This window comes from Kryptolebias marmoratus, linkage group LG24, assembly GCF_001649575.2.
Source record: "Kryptolebias marmoratus isolate JLee-2015 linkage group LG24, ASM164957v2, whole genome shotgun sequence".
NCBI classification, from domain to species: domain Eukaryota; kingdom Metazoa; phylum Chordata; class Actinopteri; order Cyprinodontiformes; family Rivulidae; genus Kryptolebias; species Kryptolebias marmoratus.
Window position 1 is genome coordinate 2,874,921 of NC_051453.1, and position 18,764 is coordinate 2,893,684.

At 37.7% G+C, this 18,764-nt stretch overlaps 1 protein-coding gene across 10 annotated transcripts in view; it reads right to left on the reverse strand.

The window, feature by feature from the left end:
• lrrc7 (leucine rich repeat containing 7) overlaps window positions 1-18,764 on the reverse strand; it is a 91,119-nt gene that overhangs the window by 58,075 nt on the left and 14,280 nt on the right. For 8 of the 10 annotated variants that reach the window (XM_017420501.3, XM_017420495.3, XM_017420494.3 and 5 more), the window contains exon 1: window positions 3,825-4,432. In XM_017420501.3, coding sequence (XP_017275990.1) covers window positions 3,825-3,849 — 25 coding nt within the window. In that variant the 5' untranslated portion in view covers window positions 3,850-4,432. Of the gene's footprint in view, window positions 1-3,824; window positions 4,433-17,969; window positions 18,256-18,764 lie in introns of those variants that run through there. The other 2 variants (XM_017420503.3, XM_017420496.3) reach the window with 2 other exon arrangements.

The following is an 18,764-nucleotide window of genomic DNA, read 5'->3' on the forward strand; positions in this document are numbered from 1 at the left end:
CCAGACCTTCCATGTGTTCATGTGGATTTCAGCAAAACACTATCCACAAACTATCCACAAGTTTAAGTTAGTGAATGTCTGTAATAGTTAAATGATAAACACAATTTAAAGTGCGTTGTAGAACCAAGATAATGTGAAATTTTTTTTTGAATAATTTAGTAAAATAAAGGAATAAGTAACAAGCTGTCGCCTGAAACCTTTAAAACTCTAAAGCAGGTCTTAAACTAAATGCTCCTGTTGTTTTCATTACATTTAAATTTACTGATGAGTTAAACTCTAATATTGTAAAGTGTGGTTTTGGCAGAGTCCCAGTTGTCTTTTTTTCTTTATTTTCCCAGATGAATCCACACCTACTCCGTTTATAATGATCTAAAAGGGGAGAAAAGGGGATTCCACATACTGGGGATGTGAAAGGCTTAATGTTTTCACATCAAGCCTTTGCCTCTTCATTAGTTAGATTTGTGCAGCAACATGCCTGACAAAGACTGTTTTCGCTGCAAAGTGGCAAAATAGAGACAAATAAAACTTGACTCTGTGTGTCCTTTGTCGTGCCACAGGCAAATCTGACAACACCAATATGTCAAAGCCGAAGCACCACAATCTTCACCATCATGGTAGAAAATATCCCAATCCATCCTCATCATCACAGCACACACTGCAAATGTACTGGTATCTCGGTCCCCCTTCCCTCACTGGGTCTCTCTCCCTTGGCCCATCACCATGACGATAGGAGCCGGTTCCATGGATACAGTCACTAGGCAACCGGCAGCATCAGCAGCAGAAAGAACAGCAGTGTCCTGTCAGAGCTTTAGAGGAGCCCAAGTCAACCTTCCTCCTATCTGTGTGCAAGTTGGCTCTTTGAAGAGGAAATGTTGTTGCATTTATCATGCCTTGACTGTCAGTCTACTCTGGGATGCTTTATTTATACTGGCATGAAAGGACTTAGTGCTATCTATAGTTAAACTAAAAGTGGAATGTGAGGATTTCTGTCAGTACTCAGATCAATTTTGAGATCACTTTAAACCAACTCCAGCAAAGCCAAAAACTGAAACATATCCATTCTTGTTGCTGTACAATTAAAACTTGTCATACAGTGAATCTTACTATGAGTGCTGACAAATGTCAGTTCTCTATTTGGATTTTTGGGTCAGTGTCTGTCAAAGATAAAAAAAAAAAAACTCTTTATAGCATGTGTGATAATAGTAATTTATGTATCAGGTTTATTTATTTGTGAAATATGAACACTAATAACGCTTTCATTATCACAAATAGTTCAAACGGTAGATCACCTGAAACTATCGAGGAAGTGCTTCAGTGTGTGTTTTTTATTTATCTATTCACACTCACGCACACAGTCAAAGTGCTTCATATGACATATGCTGAGACACGTTGAGGGGCTCATGACTGAACTCTTGACCTTTCAGTCAGAGAACTAGCACTCGAACCACTGAGCCAAGGCTGGCTCACAAAGAGAAGCACTGCTCAAATATGAACAGTGCTTCTCCTGCTCAGGCTTTCTATGCCTTCTTTCTTTATATAAAAGGAACTAGAAAGACAAAAAAAACTAAACTAAAGCATCAATCATTGTGTAAAACAATACAGTAAATAGCAAACTGGTTACTATAAATACTAACATTGTATTATGACAGACTAGAGAACTGTAATTATAGGCCTGACATGTGCTAAAGCAGACAAGGAAGTGAGGAATGAGAAAAAATATCATTTTAATATATTTTGATTTATTTACTTTTGGTGAGATAAGTACTAATGAAAAACTGAGCTAGTGTCTTAAAATTACCTGTCTTAACTAACAATTGTTGTGACAGTTCAGCAAAGCTTCCTAGCACATATAACAAAATGAGGTAGTTGGATATGTTTAGAGTATTAAACAGAACTAAAAGCCAAAAGCCCTTAAATTGTCTGGTAGTCCTTTAGCACAGGTGATTAAAACTCTTCATTCCATTCATTCATGCATTTTCCTTTTGGATGGAAAGGAAAAAGGTGCCTGACTCCAGCGGTCATTGTGTGACAGGTGGGGGACACCCTGGAGTCCATCACAGAGTCACATAGAGACAAACGAGACAAACGACCATCCACGCTCTGACTCACAGCTAGGCCAATGAACCTAACATGCATAGTACCCGGTGAAAACCCACGCATGCACAGGGAGAACCTGTAAACTTCACACAGAATGGTCTCGGTCCAGGCCAGAGGCAAACCCACAACCTTGTAATCTCTTCCTAAAAAATAAATAAATAAAAAAAAGTGGCATTAATCTTCTCTCCTACTGCAGCTTCACTCTTCTGCAGGAGAGCAGTGACCCCTGGAAAAAGTGCTTCTGAATGGAACAAAGAACACAACATGGACCCTTAAGACTTCACTTCAAACTTACACTATGGCATCTGAAGGAAACAAACTCAATCTAGGAACAACCTACAGTTTAGTCTCAAACAGTTCTGTTTTTTACATCACTATAAAACCCTAACTTAACCTGCCGTACATTATCACCCTGTAGAATATGAGTGTCATGCACAGGTCAGCTGTATTAGGGAAAACCTGTCTCCTCATCTGCAAAAATGAAATAATGAAAGATAATTCCGAAAAAAGTTTGGACACAATGTCCTGAAATGCTACATTTAGCACCCTGCACATGCATATTGGCAGAAAGTTAAATTACAGAAATATCACAAATAGGTAAATTCTACAAAACCTTGACGTAGCATGAGACATTCGATGTACTGCTCAGACTGTGTACCTTTTATTCACAATCTGAGCAGACTGTATTATGATATAATATAGCGTCATGCAAACACAGCCTGGGTTGCTTAGGTTTATATGACCAAAGAAAACAAATGGGACATCACATATTCGAGTGTTTGCAAAATTATACAAAATAAAGCCATTAGCAGAGACTGCAAGACCCTGCTGGGAAGAAAATAGATTAAAAGAACCATCTTAGGAGCAACACAAGACAGAGAAGCTTTGAACAAATGCTGCATTGAAGATTATAATTAAAAATTCTCTTTGATAGAAAGAAGCTGTTTTTGCATGTTGCCTTCATGCCTGCAAGCAAGTAAAGAAAAAACTGGCCAGCAAATTAGCCAACATCATTTACTGAAACTGGAAGAATCACAATCCAGATAATAAAAAAGAGGAAATACGCACACGCACCAATATACCATTTAGCCAGCTGGTTAATAATAAGCCCATGTCATTACAAGCTTGTAACAAGTGTGACAGATTGATACAGCTAAATTATGTGTGAGATAGGATAATAAGCTGCAATACCTCAGGCTGGTGTGTTTAACAGGTGTGTGTGGTGTGTCTGTTGGTGGGGGGTGATAATGTTTGAAAGCATGGCACCATGACGACAGAGCAGCTTTGGGCTATGTGTCAGGACGGGGAAGTATATGACACTGCATCATACATCATCCTCACACACACACACACACACACACACACACACACACACACACACACACCTCTACCTCTCCCAGCAGGCATGTTTGTTTCATTAGCTCATCCCAAAGCTTAGGATCAGGCTCTATTAAAGGATGAAGGATCTTTAGAGAAATGAGGGGGGTTTTCACATACATGAAGGGCAAAAAGTGTCCCTGCTTCTATACTGCCATCAAGTCGTGATATAGAATAAAAAGTCTAATTATGACCAAATAGGCCTATAGAGAAATGATAAAACGCATTTTTCCTCAGCAAATGAAGCATTTTGACATTGTTAAAATACATGTAGGCTTATTTCTCTTAGCTGGATTGGACTTTAAGCACACAGACAGAAAGGGGAACACTGCAGCAGGTAGGTGTCTTACGTGGTAAAGCGGAGTAGTTATCCATCTGGCAGGGTGCTGGTGATGGATCCGATTTTTATTTTTTATTTCTTCAAAATAAAAAAGGAAATAGATAAAAAGAAATCGCTCGGGTGGTCCCTAACCCTGTGGGCTCGGCAGCATCGAACAGGATCAGTCTACCGGGACGAACCGAGCCGGTACGGAACCAGGACAGGTACCCGCGCGACCAGCCGCATCTTCAGCACCTCAGCGGCCAGGAGACAGACGAGATGAGCAGCACATCCACCCGGACAGATCATCTCAGCTTAAATCCACGAAACACGGAGATCCTCCCGGTCCGTGGAGGAATTAGAAATGAATAAATAAAAAAAGAAAGGGGAAGGAGAAAAAAAAAAGGCCAAGATGTGGACACACCCGGAGAAAGAGAGAAGAGCGGCGGAATGTGGTAATCGGATTGATGACGGATGGAGATCCTGCAGGAGCTTCTCCTGTGAACCCGCTGCAGGAAAAAGACACGGAGAAGCGTCTCCTCCCATCTGTCCCCCCCGCGGAGGAGAGGAGAGGAAGGAGACGAGGAAGGGAGGGAGGGAAGAGGGAGCGCAGAGTGATGGATGAAGATGGAACCAGGGCGCCAGAGTAGGTGGGATCTGCGCATGCGCATGGCAGTGGCAGTTGTGTGTGCTGTAATTGTGCTCTGGTGTGAGTTTAAATTTGGGACAAAAGAAAGGAAGGAGAGAGGAAGTATCTTTTATCTCTCTCACTGCTGAAGTGGAGCTTGTTATTATGATGACTTCATCTTTTATAGAGAAAAAAAGGGACTTCATTTATTTTTTATTGACAAAAGTAGGCCAGTGCTGATGGCAGGATTTGGGGTTAGTGTTAGTTAATTTATTATTATCCAAAATCTAAGCATAGCTGCAGAAGATGTTCCAACTGGGGAAACTACATACTGTATGTTCGCTTTTGCAGCAGAAATACCCAGAAAATAAGCATTACAACAACTATCCTCGCTGCCAGAACATTAATATTTGGCCTCAAGCCTGGGGTAAATGCATCCCTCCTCCCTTTCATTATGCTGTCAACCAAAATTGCTATTTTCAAAATAATAAATGAATATAAAGGTTGTTATCTATTATACATGATTATCACTTTGTAGTCATTTAAAGCTTTACCTTATTATGGGATTGACCAAGTTGGCTGTTAAAATGGAGCGTCCAACTCAGAAGATTCTTGCCTATTTTGTCTCTGAAATACAAATAAATCCACATACATGCAGGAAACTTCAAAATGTGTGATGAAGGTGCATGTATAATTGTGTGTTTTACATAGAAGAATAAATAATGTGTAACACCACTGTAGATGTGCAGTCATCATGATAATTCAGCACAAGTTCAAAGGACCCAGCTGGTTTTGTGCAGAGCATGATGGATGCTAAGCGAGCAGCTTTGTTCTGAGCTCCACGTGTGGCAAATTGCTGCACATAGTCTATAGTCATTCTGCTGTTTCCGTGTTTTTGAGTTTAATCAGTTTATCTGCACTCAGTGAGAACTAATTCACTACTTTATGCTTCTTCATAATTTGCTGCTGAGAATGATTAGCTTGCCTTTTCCACCTAAAAATCGCACACATGCTTTCATTCCATTATTTTTGCAGCCTCTCAATTCAGTTTATTCTTTCATGCAGATTTTCAGCAGCATTTCCTTATGCTACACAGTTTAATTATTCAGGGATATCTGAAACAATTATGCAGATCATATCAGGCATTTGACATTTCTCCACATTTTTTGATGGTATAGTTGTAAAGAATGTCACAGAAGCAGAGCTATTTGGATGCCAGGGCCATCACACTTAACTGCTTTGGAGAACAGAATCCATTGTTGTTTTTTAGCTGATGAGTCCCCAGCTACCTCAGAGAAGCTGCTCAGAGACCAGCAGATTACACTCCAGTAGAAGAATGCAAGTAAAGGCTTCAGAGGGGTTGCATGCTCCATCTATGCATGAGCTTCCTAATGACCTGACCAACAATGAGCTGCTAACTAATAAGCCTGTGGTTGGAAATAGGAATGCAACACCTCAGTCAACCTTTGCAGAAACCCACATGTCTAATTCAGCTACACTGTGCTTCACTAACCACCAACAAGATGCCGAAGCTAACTTCCAAGCTGCTGACTGAAAGTCACAAGATGTCTGTATATCTGTCTGACCAGTGACCCTAAGACTTGTAGTTACAGTCTTTATGGAAAATTAGCATGAAGAGCAAGCTCAGATGTGGGGTAGACCTTCAATTACTCTGATATATTGGTCCCATAATTTTAGAAAAACCTTCTTGCAGTAAGAAAGTAGGTCCTTTTGCTAGTCCTGAAGCTGAACACTTTCGAAAAGTGACAAAATTATACATATTTACTCATTTTTAGAATGCGTAAACATAGATAGATATAGAGAACAAATAAAGGCACTGAACAAAAGAAAGAAAATAATAATTAAAACAATCACCACCACCATCTCACTCCCTAACAAACCTCAGAGCTTAGCAGTGGGGTAGTACCAAAAACTCCAGAAGAAACACAAGCATCAGACTCTGTTATCCTCTCCAAATGTTGAATGACATGTTGCCAGATGGACACAAATAAGCTCAGCTGTTCCTCTAATATATCTAATCCTTTCCACCTTGAGAGTATTGACAAGAGCATCAGGCCACTTTGATGAACAAATGAATGTCAATATAATAATGAATGAATAAACTCATTTTGGATGGTATATGTATAAAAATACTCCATTACTTCACCTAATCTCTGCAGCCTAAAGTGAGGCGTGTGACATTTCAGATATTAGGACCTTTTAAGTATCATTCAAAACTTCTGCCAAGATAAAAGTTTACTCCGGTTCTTTTTAGTCAATTCAAACAGTATGAGCGACCACAGAGATCAGCAAACATGGACCTGTTGTGTAAAATATATAACCATGGTGTTAAAGTAATTCCTTCTGACATGTAAGCCGAGCTACAGAAGGGAGGTGTCTCTTAAACTGACCCCTGACTTTACAGCCCGGCTTCACGCTATTGTAACAGTGACACAATTTTCTTTATCTGTGCCAGTTGGCGGTGCCTGGACGGAGCTCCAGTTAGGTCCAGATGGCAGAACTGGGATTCTCCAAGATTGACAGAGTTTGACCACAATCTGTGACTAAACAGGAAGCCGGCCAGCTTCTCCCTGCCTCACTGCAAGTCATCTTTCTCTGTCTCTGCTGCTTGGTAATGGTCTTATCACATCATTAACCAGATTCAACTTTAATGTCTCAGCATCCAAGGCCCAAATGTCCTTCAGATGAATCTGAAAATCGAAAAAAAAAATATTTTCATTTTGGATTGATTCAGTTTCCTGGCAACAGAAACACGTAGGAAGTTTGAAATCTCTGGTTTTGTTTTAAAATGATAAAACCTGTAACAATATGCACATGCAAAATCTTTTGTGGAACTGATGTTTTTTAAATGGTATGTTTTAAGCTTTAATATATTTCTATACCAAATCAAATAGGTTTGGTGCCTCAGTGGTATTTTCTCTTTTTTAAGCAAAGGGAAAAGACCACTAGTTTTTACCTCTTAGTGGATACTTTTGTTTCTATAAGCAGACATATATCAATCAGTATTTTGCCAGCAGTCAAGCAGTCATCTTTGGGTGTCTATAAACCGTCTCAATGCAAAACATTCTTTTAAATATACAATCTATTTTACTATGTTTCCCTGTGTCAGACCATCTTGAAAGGGCAGCAGAACTAACTTCTCAAATAAACTAAAGACGTTGTTGTAATATTATAAGTAATAAATGGAAAATAATTGAGTTTAAGCTCATTGTGAGGCACAGTTGGGCAGACCTCATCGTCACGAGAGCCAGGTTTGGCCTACAGCTACTATTTCAGGCACTTTAAATTCAGCTGATTTTGCCCACAGGTCTTATTTTTGGCAGATCTGGTTTATACAGCCAAGTATGAGTCTGCTATAGGTCACGAGGCTGTACATTTAGAGAGCTCGCCTATTTCGAGCACCAAATGCAGCTCCCTCTACTCCTCAGTCCCAGATCTGTTGATACCAGTTTATTACAGCAGCATCCAAACTCTGGCTCATGAGATTTATGCACTAAATGTGGATTGCAGGTTTGGGACACATCTTAAGTTTAAAAGCACGTTTAAGGATTTCTGCTTGGATTAAGAAGAAGTGTTAAGTTAGACCAAGTGCAACATTTGTGGAAGGGTTTCAGCACTCACTTTTGCAAGTTAGTTGAAGTTGGATATACAAACATGCGCCTCGAGGGATAATAGCTGAGAGAATTGTTATCACAGCTTGATTCACATGCAGCTCAAGAAAGGAGTATCTTTAACACAGAAACACACACAAACACACAAAGTGATGAACACACCATTGATTCCCAGGGAGACAATGAGAGTATGAGATGGGACCCTGCAGGTAGCGGGATGTCATGTGGAGAACTGACAGCTTGGTGCGGAGCCAAGAAAAGGGAATGGTGTCATTAAATCACTGAAGCCCGAACAGTTGCTTTGTGTTGAAATAATCTCAGAGTTTATGTTGCCAAGCAACAAATACAGTTTGAGTCGGTAAGAGGAGCTGTAGCCAAACTGATTTGGCAGCAAAATTTGCAAGAACAAAAAGGCACTGAGGGATCAGCAGCTCAGACGAGAAGCAGTTATCTAGTAGACCTATGTCAAGTTCAACAGTTTAATTTACTAGTTTCTTATCAGTACAAAATTAGTACAAAAATACTATGGTAAGAAAGGTGTTAAAGCTTTAACTGGCTTCATTTACTACTGAAAAAAATGTAACTTCATTAAAACATAGTTGAAAAATCTTAAAATAACCTTTTTTTAACACATCAGTGGTTACAGAGGCAAACAACTATGTTGACCCCAGTTTGTAACTTCTTTCATGAACATGTAGTTGCATAATTTAACCTAAAAGTGTTTGTTGAAAGCAGAGTGTCACTAAATAGGTCACATTTTGTCTGGGTATATATGCATTTGATTTATTCAGATAAAAGGAAACAAATTCATCATAATCTCATATCAATTCCTTCAATACAGTATATCAAAGATGATTTTTTGGGAAGCAGTAAACCAGAAAAGCATAAAGAGCATGATTATGCTTATTTAAGTTTCTATAAATCAAAGACCTGTGGGTAAGTGGTCTAAGATCATTCATGGAGGCTCTTTTGGGTCTAACTAACTAGAGTTTACCAAAACTAAAAATCATGCCAGCAGAAAACAATACAATATATGAACCTATAAAAAATAATTTGATTAGACAAAAAAGTACAGTTACAGTGTTACAGGTAGTTAAACTGAAACAAAAGCATGATTGCATACATTTTAATACTGACATATTCAGAGTACTTTATATTATGGGACTATGTTTTCTTATTCTGAAACTTGTCTGAAAGGTCCCTGAATGTGGCTTCAAAGCTGTCCCAATCCTTTCTACTTCAGTTGTGACACATATTATTTTTATTCATTTAAAGAATGTCTGTGTTAACAATTTAGATTCACACAATATATTTCAGGCAGCATATAATCAGCTATTCCGATGTCATGATGCTCTAAGAATACAACAGTGACTAATTAGAGTGGAGCAGAGACAATAAAAGCAGAAGAGAGTCATCTTCCTGCAAACACTAAACATCCATGGTTTCTATGGAAACACAGTTTAATCAGTCACAGTTTCTGTCTCTCTTTCCCTGTGGGGTAAAAGGCTACAGTTTTTAAAGCTGTCTCTTGCACAGTGTCTGTATGTTGTACCGCATTATGGTCTGTTTGGTTTCTGGTGCAGGAAGAGGACAAGTTTTATTCTGCTTCCACTCAGATGACTAATTTGCTGGGTGCTTAGCCGACCAACAGGCTGAAGCGATAATAAAGAGACGTGTTAAGAGAAGTGAGGGATACATGAGATTATTTGTTACATTAGAGCTGGTATTTAAAGCAGCACTGTGTAATGTGTGAACCTTAAAGTTAAGTGCCTTTGCATACTGCCATTCATCATGTCCTAAAGTGCCATGGATCGCCTGGGGACTGAGGAACTACCGGTTTGGTTTATCTCACCACATTGCAAACTAACAAACAACAAAATACTTTCAAGGTGGGTTGTTTACTTAAATTAGGTGTAAAAAAGGGCCAGATGAAGTTGGAAGAAGAAAAAAGTCCCAATTTCTCAACATTATTAGAGGAATCCAGGAAAAAAAGAGTCAAACTGGAAGGCGAAGAGAACAAACGACTGTAAACACAGAACAGGCTTTTACTATACACACACTTGTTCTGTGTTGTCATATTGGTTCTGTTCGGTTCTGTCTCAACGTGTTCATTAATAACCATCTCATTTGAAAATCTGGAACTTGCATCTTTTAGAAAGTTGAAAGTTGATTCCTATAATAAAATTACAAAAACTTTATCCAAGTTTTACTTTGTTAAGGCATTAAATTATGTCTGTGCTGATGCAGCATTGCTGTTTTTTAAAATTATTTCTAACAAAGATTTGTAGCATTGTGGCTACACTGTGTTCACCCCCTGCTATGTTATTTGTCTGGAAGTGAAATGTAAGAAATAACCTTATTGTTACAGAGCCTAAAACTCACGGTCCTGCATCTGCTCTAAATTTATGATTGTTTCCTCAACAGTTGTCTCAAAACATAGCAGAATGAAACATGCCACAACATCGCTGACCTATTCCACATAATGCATTACAGCACTACATATAATACAAACTGAGGACAGAAATAGCCTTGTTGAGTGATGTGTAAAGAGCAATTTGTAGCATGTGAAATGAAGTATGGGTGAAAGTGACAATTTTGCACTCATTACTGTTGAAAAGTGCAACTTGCCAAGCTGCTACAAGCATGCATTTTGTTTCCATTATCAGACAGACATACCAGAATATGTCATGGTTAGTCATTTTCTCTTTGAGCATCCACATCTTTTCAATGCCCCCTCTGCCTCTCTATGAAGCCGAGCCTTCATTCTGCATTGTGCCTTATATAGCATTTTGTGAATGGATGTTGCTAGGTAACTAGAGTGCAGTAAAGCGTGGTAACTTGAGTTTTTTTGATTATTATTATTTGGAATGATTAGGAAATAAAACAACAGTTACAAGCTCCAGTGAGCAAAGAACTGCCAGCAAAAATCATTTATAGCATTAGAAGTTTTACTTGTTTCCTTTTCCTTAAAGTTTGAGTTGATCATGCTCTTCTATAAATTAGTTGTTTTTCAAACATGAGCACCAGATTGGTTCGTAGAGTTAGAGCTGGACTTTCTCTGCAATTGCTGTGTACTTATGCACTTGAAAGGATATGAGTTTTTACTGGAGATGAGATGCTTCCTCACAACAGAACTTGCTCTGTAGTGACCCCTGGGTCTGAGCACACAGGAGGGAGGACAGGATGCAGAAAGTATGCAGCGGAAATAACAATATTATGTTGAGAATTTGAGAACTGTGGTTGAACAAATGGGAAGCAGAGGATTTACACACTGATTCCTGGTATCATTACTGAGTAACTGAGGAGGAAATCTCTGCAACAAGTCCAAAAAACAACTGTAATGTGAGGCTACTAAATCATTTCATTAGATTTCTTCTTCACTCAGTTTTTTGCAGAACAAGCTTCCATTTTGTTCATCCAAATTTACTGATTTTTGCTTTAACTGGGAGAACTGAAAGGTAATGACTGATCAGTTGCCTCAGACATGTTCTGTTACCTGCAGTGTCATGGATGCAGATCAACACCAAACTGGAGATCATATTGATGAAATTTCTGCTCCTCAAGCTGACTTCTTGCAGGGTTGCATGGTTATATGAGTCATAAGGTTTTGTGCTGTAACCCATCGTGTCCAGTTCAGTAAAGGCGAAGCTTGTTTTCTTTGGTCTCAAAGCCATAATTTTAATTTGTTCTTGATAAAATATAAGGGGGTGTAAGGTACATGTGTACATTTCAAGTATTTCTGTTTAGCCTTCGTGTCTCACCATGGCGAAAAGTAGTTTCTGTGAATAGTAACTGATATCAAACATAGTAATAAAAAAAAAAACAGAATTTTCCTGAAAAATAGTGTTGTAAAACAAGATAATTCTTCCACCTAACAGCTGACTACAAATCTGCCTTATAATGAAGTAATTTCACGTCTCAGTATGCCTTTTTATAGATGAAGACATACAACACACTGCTTTTAAAATGGAAATATTCACTACACATAAAAAACTAAATCATTCCATAGACTCCTCTGATAAATTTCCTTTTACTTTTAATAGTTTGTAAGAAGTTCTGCCTCAGCCAGTACTAACAAAAGTCACAACAGAAGACAATTTGTTCGTTTCTGCTTCCATGTTCATTCTGGTTTGACGCTGATATTTTACTTTAAAGCTTTTATTAGATGAAACAAAAGACATCTGGATATTGTCCGTCCTTCCTGCTGTCATAATGAAACGCTTTGTTCCTCAAATGTGGAAAAATCTACATCCCTTCTGAGACCTTGCTTCCATAAAAGGCACTTGTCTTTTTTAATGGTCTGAGAGTGCCGCTAAAGTGAAACATTATTTCCCCTGAGTTTGTCTAAGTTGTGTTTACTGACGGTCCAGCACTAAATGAACTCTTCATTACTTACTTTGCTGCTCTGAAAATGAGAAGCATGTCACACCTGGTTGGTTCGGAGAGCCAGCAAGCTCTTCATAAAGTCTTCAGATTCCTGATGGATTATGGGTAATGACAGCTTCGAGTCTAAGGTCAATGTTTTTATCTTTTTACAACCACACACTCCAGTTTTTGATATGCTCGTTTTTCATCATTTCCCCTTTTATTGTCTATTTTTGCTCACAATGTGTCTGAAGTAATTTAGCGCTCGCTTTAGTCTTTTGTTTTTCAGTTGTCATCACAGACAGACACAAAAGGAGTGTAGGACATTAGAGTTAGTGTTGTAGTCTTATTATAGTCAGCATTTCAAAATTTAATTGGCTGTTTTTAGAGCATAACTTCATATTTGTCTCAAAAAGAGAAAAGAAGGTAAGATAACTTTTTTGTAGTTCTACTTTCCCATGTTTTCCCAGGACACTCTCCCTCTGTCATGTAAGTTTAATGCTTGATATGTTGCATGTTTAATATAAAAAATCACATTAGAGCTGCAGACAGACATCTGGTTGAAGGGATTTTTTGGTTTTCTTTCTCCTCCTTGCACTTTATCTCACACATTCTGCCTCTCACTCTCTCTCTCTCTGTGCCTCCTTCTCACTTGCGTCAGCACTTCTGCCTGCTGATGAATATATGAATGAGATTAATACAGAGAAAGACTCACAAACACAACTTTCCCCACTCTATAGGCTGCATGACACAAGCAAATTAATATTTTATCATGTACAGTTTGGTGAAAAATCAGGAATTTTTATTTATTTATTTTAATTTGCATGGCTGCAAATTCCAAAGCAATAAAGTTAACAACTGTTCTTTAAAGGGACTTTCAGAATAAAAGCCGTTTCATGAAGAGACAGCCTGCTAGTCACAAAACACTCTTCATGACTTTGATTATTTGCTTTGAAAAGTAAATAACACATCAAATCGTCAGTTTTTACCTGAAGCAAAGATCCATCCCATAATGATAACAACAACATCTATGTCAATCAGACCCAAAAGATATAAAAGGCACTCGACTCCAGAACAGAGGAATGAAAGAAAGATGACAGATGAAATAAAGGAATTGATAAAATTAACAAACGAAAGCTTTTACTCTGATACAGAGTTGCTAACTGAATACCTTAAAGTTGGCTTTATTTTGCCTTACAAACTCTCTCATTTATTTATTTCTTTTCTTCCTCAGCTCTTTTCTCATTTCACCAAAGATTTTTTGTTTCTATGGCAACTGTTCCTGCAATCACAGCGGAAGAGATGATACCTGAATGGAGCAAAGAGACGACAGCTAAAGAGCAAACAGATGGATGAAGACTGATTGGAGATGGCGGAAGACTTTTATCTTTAAATTCTGTGTACACAATAATAATGCTGTTCCTTAACATGTTGGGAAATGTAAGTTAAAGATGACACATGACAAACATTCATGCTTTATAGTTTAAAAGGAGGTTTTAAAATAATTACCAGCTGAAAGATTCCTCAAAAACAGAACAACCTTGGGATTTTATTTTGTGTCTAAGTTTGAAAAACTTAGATTATTCATGAAATTAAAAAAAAGTTTTTGGGAAGTATTTTTCTTTGTGCTTGGATGTAATTTTTCATCTACACTTCTATTTGTGTGTTAGCTGAACAACTGTTCTTGAAAGACATCCACCCCAGGCAAGAAAAACCCTACAACAAAACGTTGAAGTGACCCCTAAAATGAAACAAGTTATAAATTCCTGATGATAAAATAAATAATTATCAGAGACATCTTATTAAGGCATCAGTAAATAAGTCTGACAGTAAGTCTGTCAACTTGTACAAAACGGCCGATTGTGCATCTCCCCCATTAATTAAATAAATATAAGTAATGAGGTACAGGTTAGCCTACATTGTCAACATGTAAACACTCAAACCTCTTTCAGACTATAGATACAGGATTTATTCATCCATAAACATGTTTAAACAGCAGCTCAAATCTCCTCCATCAGTTTTGTCGGAGAACTGCTCAACCTTCCTGAACCTTAACTCTCTTGGACCAACATTTTAAAAAGAATTAGACACAAGGGAGAACAACTCTGACAGTTAAATATTAATCTTCCATGTTATATTCACTGAAGTGTAAAAAGTTGTGGTTTTTACGGGGATTGCAGTACAACTTTAGGTTAGCCCACTTCTGGATGTGCCCTAAATAATTGAACATTTCTCACTTAGCTCGACACGGTTCAGGCCATGCAGTGAGAAATGCAAAGATTAGCATGTATATACACAGAAAGTGTTTTAGCCTAGTTTTGGGAGGGTTTTTAAACACGTGTTTTGTGAAATAAATGCAGTTATGTTTTAATTAGTGCAGCCTCAAACTTAAATATTCGTCCAAGTCAGAATATTTTAAAATGTAAGAAGCTGCAATGGCTGTCAGTTGAGTTGCAATGCTACAATGTCAATTAAAATAAAAGGTGCTTACTACAAAAAATAAAAAATAAAACTAAATAAATGAATTGCATACAGATTGACAGCCAAGTCCTGGTTGGCGCTTGTATGTGAGGACGATTGCAACTTTGTGTCAGCCCTCTCAAACTAAGGCCTTCCAGCTCATCAAGACATGCAATGAGATTAGTTTGCTCTCAGAAGGCGCTGCTTAAAGATGTTAATTTGCTCTAATCAAATAAGACATAACTGCCTGCATTCACATGTAGCACAGCTGTCCTCATAATCTTCCTATATTCCAGTTTTTTTTTTTTTTGTTTCATTCATTTATTATTACTGTGAAAAGTGCAGTGAGTCATGGTTTTAAATAGTTTGTCAAACAGTGTTTAGGTGTCTGATGAAGAACTCGGTAAGAGTCACACGGGTACATTTTTTATAGCTTCCATCGGAAAAAAATGTGAATTGATTGTGACTCATTCTATTAGATCAAATAATTTTCTGCTTCTACCACAGATTGGGGGAGTTTCATAGACTGTTACATCCCAGCTTGATTGACACAGTATTCAGCAGCCTGACTTCTGTTTGAAAAACTCTAAATTGCTTTCTTAAGTGGGATTAAAACAGGATTTTCTCATTTGGATGTTCCTGTAAAGTGGCCCCTGGAATGAGTCATGCAGGAGCTGTTCATAAAAGCCATTAACTCTGTTCAGCTCGGCTCAGACTGAAGACACAGTCCCATGGGTTTTCTGCAGCTACTGCTTAAGAAACTGTAGATTTAGCCAACTGTGCGAGGCTCTACTGAACCTTTATGTGGATAAGAAAATGGAAAGGCAAAACAGCACACCAAATGTTCAAGACAGCTTAAAGTACAGGGATGCCTTAATTGTAAACAGTTTCACATAAACCATATATTTTATCCTAATCTAGTCACTCTTGTCTTGTTTTTAAAACAAGGGAAAAGAATTATATAAATTCATTCGTGTTATTTCGATAAATAAAGAAAGAAAGAATCACCTCAGGCAGGTATAAACTAGCCTCCTGATGAGGTGCAGCTTTCATGTCTGGTAACCTCCACCACTTTGTGATTCCACAGATTTTACAGCAAGAACGTTCATTTAATTTTTTCTCAACTTTTTTTAAATTTTCATTGAAATTTGAGTCAGTCTAGGACTATATCACTTGTTCTTTTGAAACTGTAATTAAGATTTTTAAGTTATTGTCAGAATTGATATTTTTAAATCCCAAAGACATGCAAAACTTTGAAACCTTAAACTTCCATAGCTTTCCTAGAGCATGATTCAGAAAACAAAACATCTTTCTCACACATTAAAGGGATTTGCCAGCTAAAGCAGCACAATCACATCTGACACTTTTATTAAGCTCACATTCTGCTGCCTGAAACTGCTGAAGCATTTAACCACTAATTTATGTCTGAACACTTGATTTGCATACAGATTAAACAACATCCAACATGTTAAGTTTAGGAGCTGCGTGTAAGTTTATTTTCAGGAAAGGCAGAACAAATTTAGCTGTGTCTCTTCACTGGCTCTGTTTTTGTTGTAATGATGTCTGAATCCAAACTTTAAAAGATTATTCTTATGAGGTGTTTCTGAACTGTTCAGATCATTTAAACAGTCAGTTTAAGCATTAATTAAGTGTTGAAAAGGAGTAATGCAACTGGACTAAATGAGACACCGCTACACTGCTTCTGAAAGAGGAGGATGAGGAAGGTCATGATTTCCCCAGATTAGCTTTATGTTACCCAAGCTTTTAGGCGGAGCAGCGTTTAATAGATGAGAGTGAGGTGCCACCTAGTGATTCTGATATAACCACCCGAGTCTGTTTCCTGACTCAGCAGACAGAGATGAGTAGGATGGGTTTCTATAGCAACAGCAGATAGAGAGGAAGAAAAAAAAAAACCTGAGAAATTAAAAAGGAAGAATAAAAAGGGACAGAGAGTGAGGAAAACGCAACAAGCTGACATAAAAACCCTGCCCTGTTTTCCCACAAGAACTCCCACTTGCAGTTATTTTATTCCAAACAGTCACTGAATAACTCAAAGGTCAAACTTTACCTGTTACACTTTTATAATTTATGCTAAAAAGTCTAAAATCCATCAAGGTGCACAATTCGGGTGCCTAAATGTTGAACTGCAGGTAATTTTGACACCTGAGCAACTTACCACCAAGGACATTGAGAAAAAACAATTAAAAAGAACACTAATAATAAAATAAATCTCTTAACAAACAAAGTTGTACTATTGAGAGTTCTTGCTCAAATACCAGAGTTTCCATCTTAACAAGACAACTTTTGTGTTAAAATCTAATCTAATTCTAACTGAATTCTAACTTTCCCTACTTTATTGAATTTGTAATTCACAAGTATCTTTACAGCCTGTGCTGTTAGCTTTTATTGGTGTATTTTAAGTCATCTTTTTTCTTTTTCATGTGTTTGACCATCAAACCTCTGGGATCTATAAAGGAAAACTGTCCCTCATGGCTGAATCTGGTGCATTTACAGGGTAAAGACAAGTCTATGTATATTGTCTTTTTTAAATAAATAACCAATAAACATTAGCTCATAATAACCTTTTGATATTTGTAGTATATTTCGAAATGCATATGTGGCTGATTAGTCATTAAAATTCAGTAATATCTACAGTTTGGCCTTCAAACTGCTTATATCTTGTTCCATCATACTATCTTATTATATTATAATGCTCCTTTTGCTTCAGTTCAACCACACAAACCTGAAATATTTATTTTTGTTAAAACATGTGGCTGTGGCAGTTAGTATTTGTGGGGTATAACATCTGCAGGGTGGATTATATTGTTACTCTTTCCAAAACGGCACGTTTAATGACTGGCTTTTCTGTAAGGAAACTGTATTGTAATAATAATTTTAACAATGCCATTTCTTGCCCATTATAAATATTTATATTATTTTTATTATTCTATATAGTTTCCAGTGTTTGGCCATTTGCTGAGGTGTGAAACTCTGTCATTTTACCACAAACAGTTAAACTGCATCACTTCATCCTCCTGCTCCACAGTCTGAGAGGTACTTAAAAACACTGACAGGCAAAACCAACTCCTACCTGTACTCTAGGCCAAGGAGGATTCAGATGTCAGCGTATGAGGCTTTAGTCGGTCTGTGAGTCACCCTTGATATCAGAGGTGGGTGGAGCTTATTTCCCCAGGTGGCACCCTGCTGTTGGTCAGGTTCATCTCTGCCTCTCCCCAGGCCCCTCCAAGGCTTTTATGGGTACCACGCTATGCTGAACATGTTTGTCCGTCGCTCAGTTCTGCTTTATGTTTGTCTTCATTAAACTCCAGGTTTCTCTCTTCAAATTGATTATTTCTGTGCTGTCTTCATATGGTTTCCTGTGTGAACAGAAAAAAAACAAAAGTAAAACGTTTGTGTCAAACAGCTGATCATTTATTTCAACCAATCAAGATCATCCTAAGAAATGTATATATAGAGCATATGCTGCAGTTCATAAAACACAAAGAAACTAGGAAGCAGGAAGGATATGAAAATCAAAAGGTATTTTAATGTCAAAAAACAAAAGCAGAGATGCAGAGTTAACAGGAGGATCAACTTTTGACTAAACTTGGACAAAACAGTCCAGACCTTCACTAATGACCACATGACTGAGCAAACAAACAAGGTTTTTAGGTGTGAAGATCAAAATGTTGTACATTTCTGCATAAAGTCAGTGGCTCTTCTGATAGATCTCAAAGTATTCATCAACCACCATGGATTTTTTTGTTTCATAAATAGTGTCACCCTGTTTGAATATCAGTCCATCCAAGCAATCCAAATGACATTCAGTGATATGGGGGTGCTCGTTACCAAGGAGATACAGCACAGGCCACTGTGAGGTTTGTTG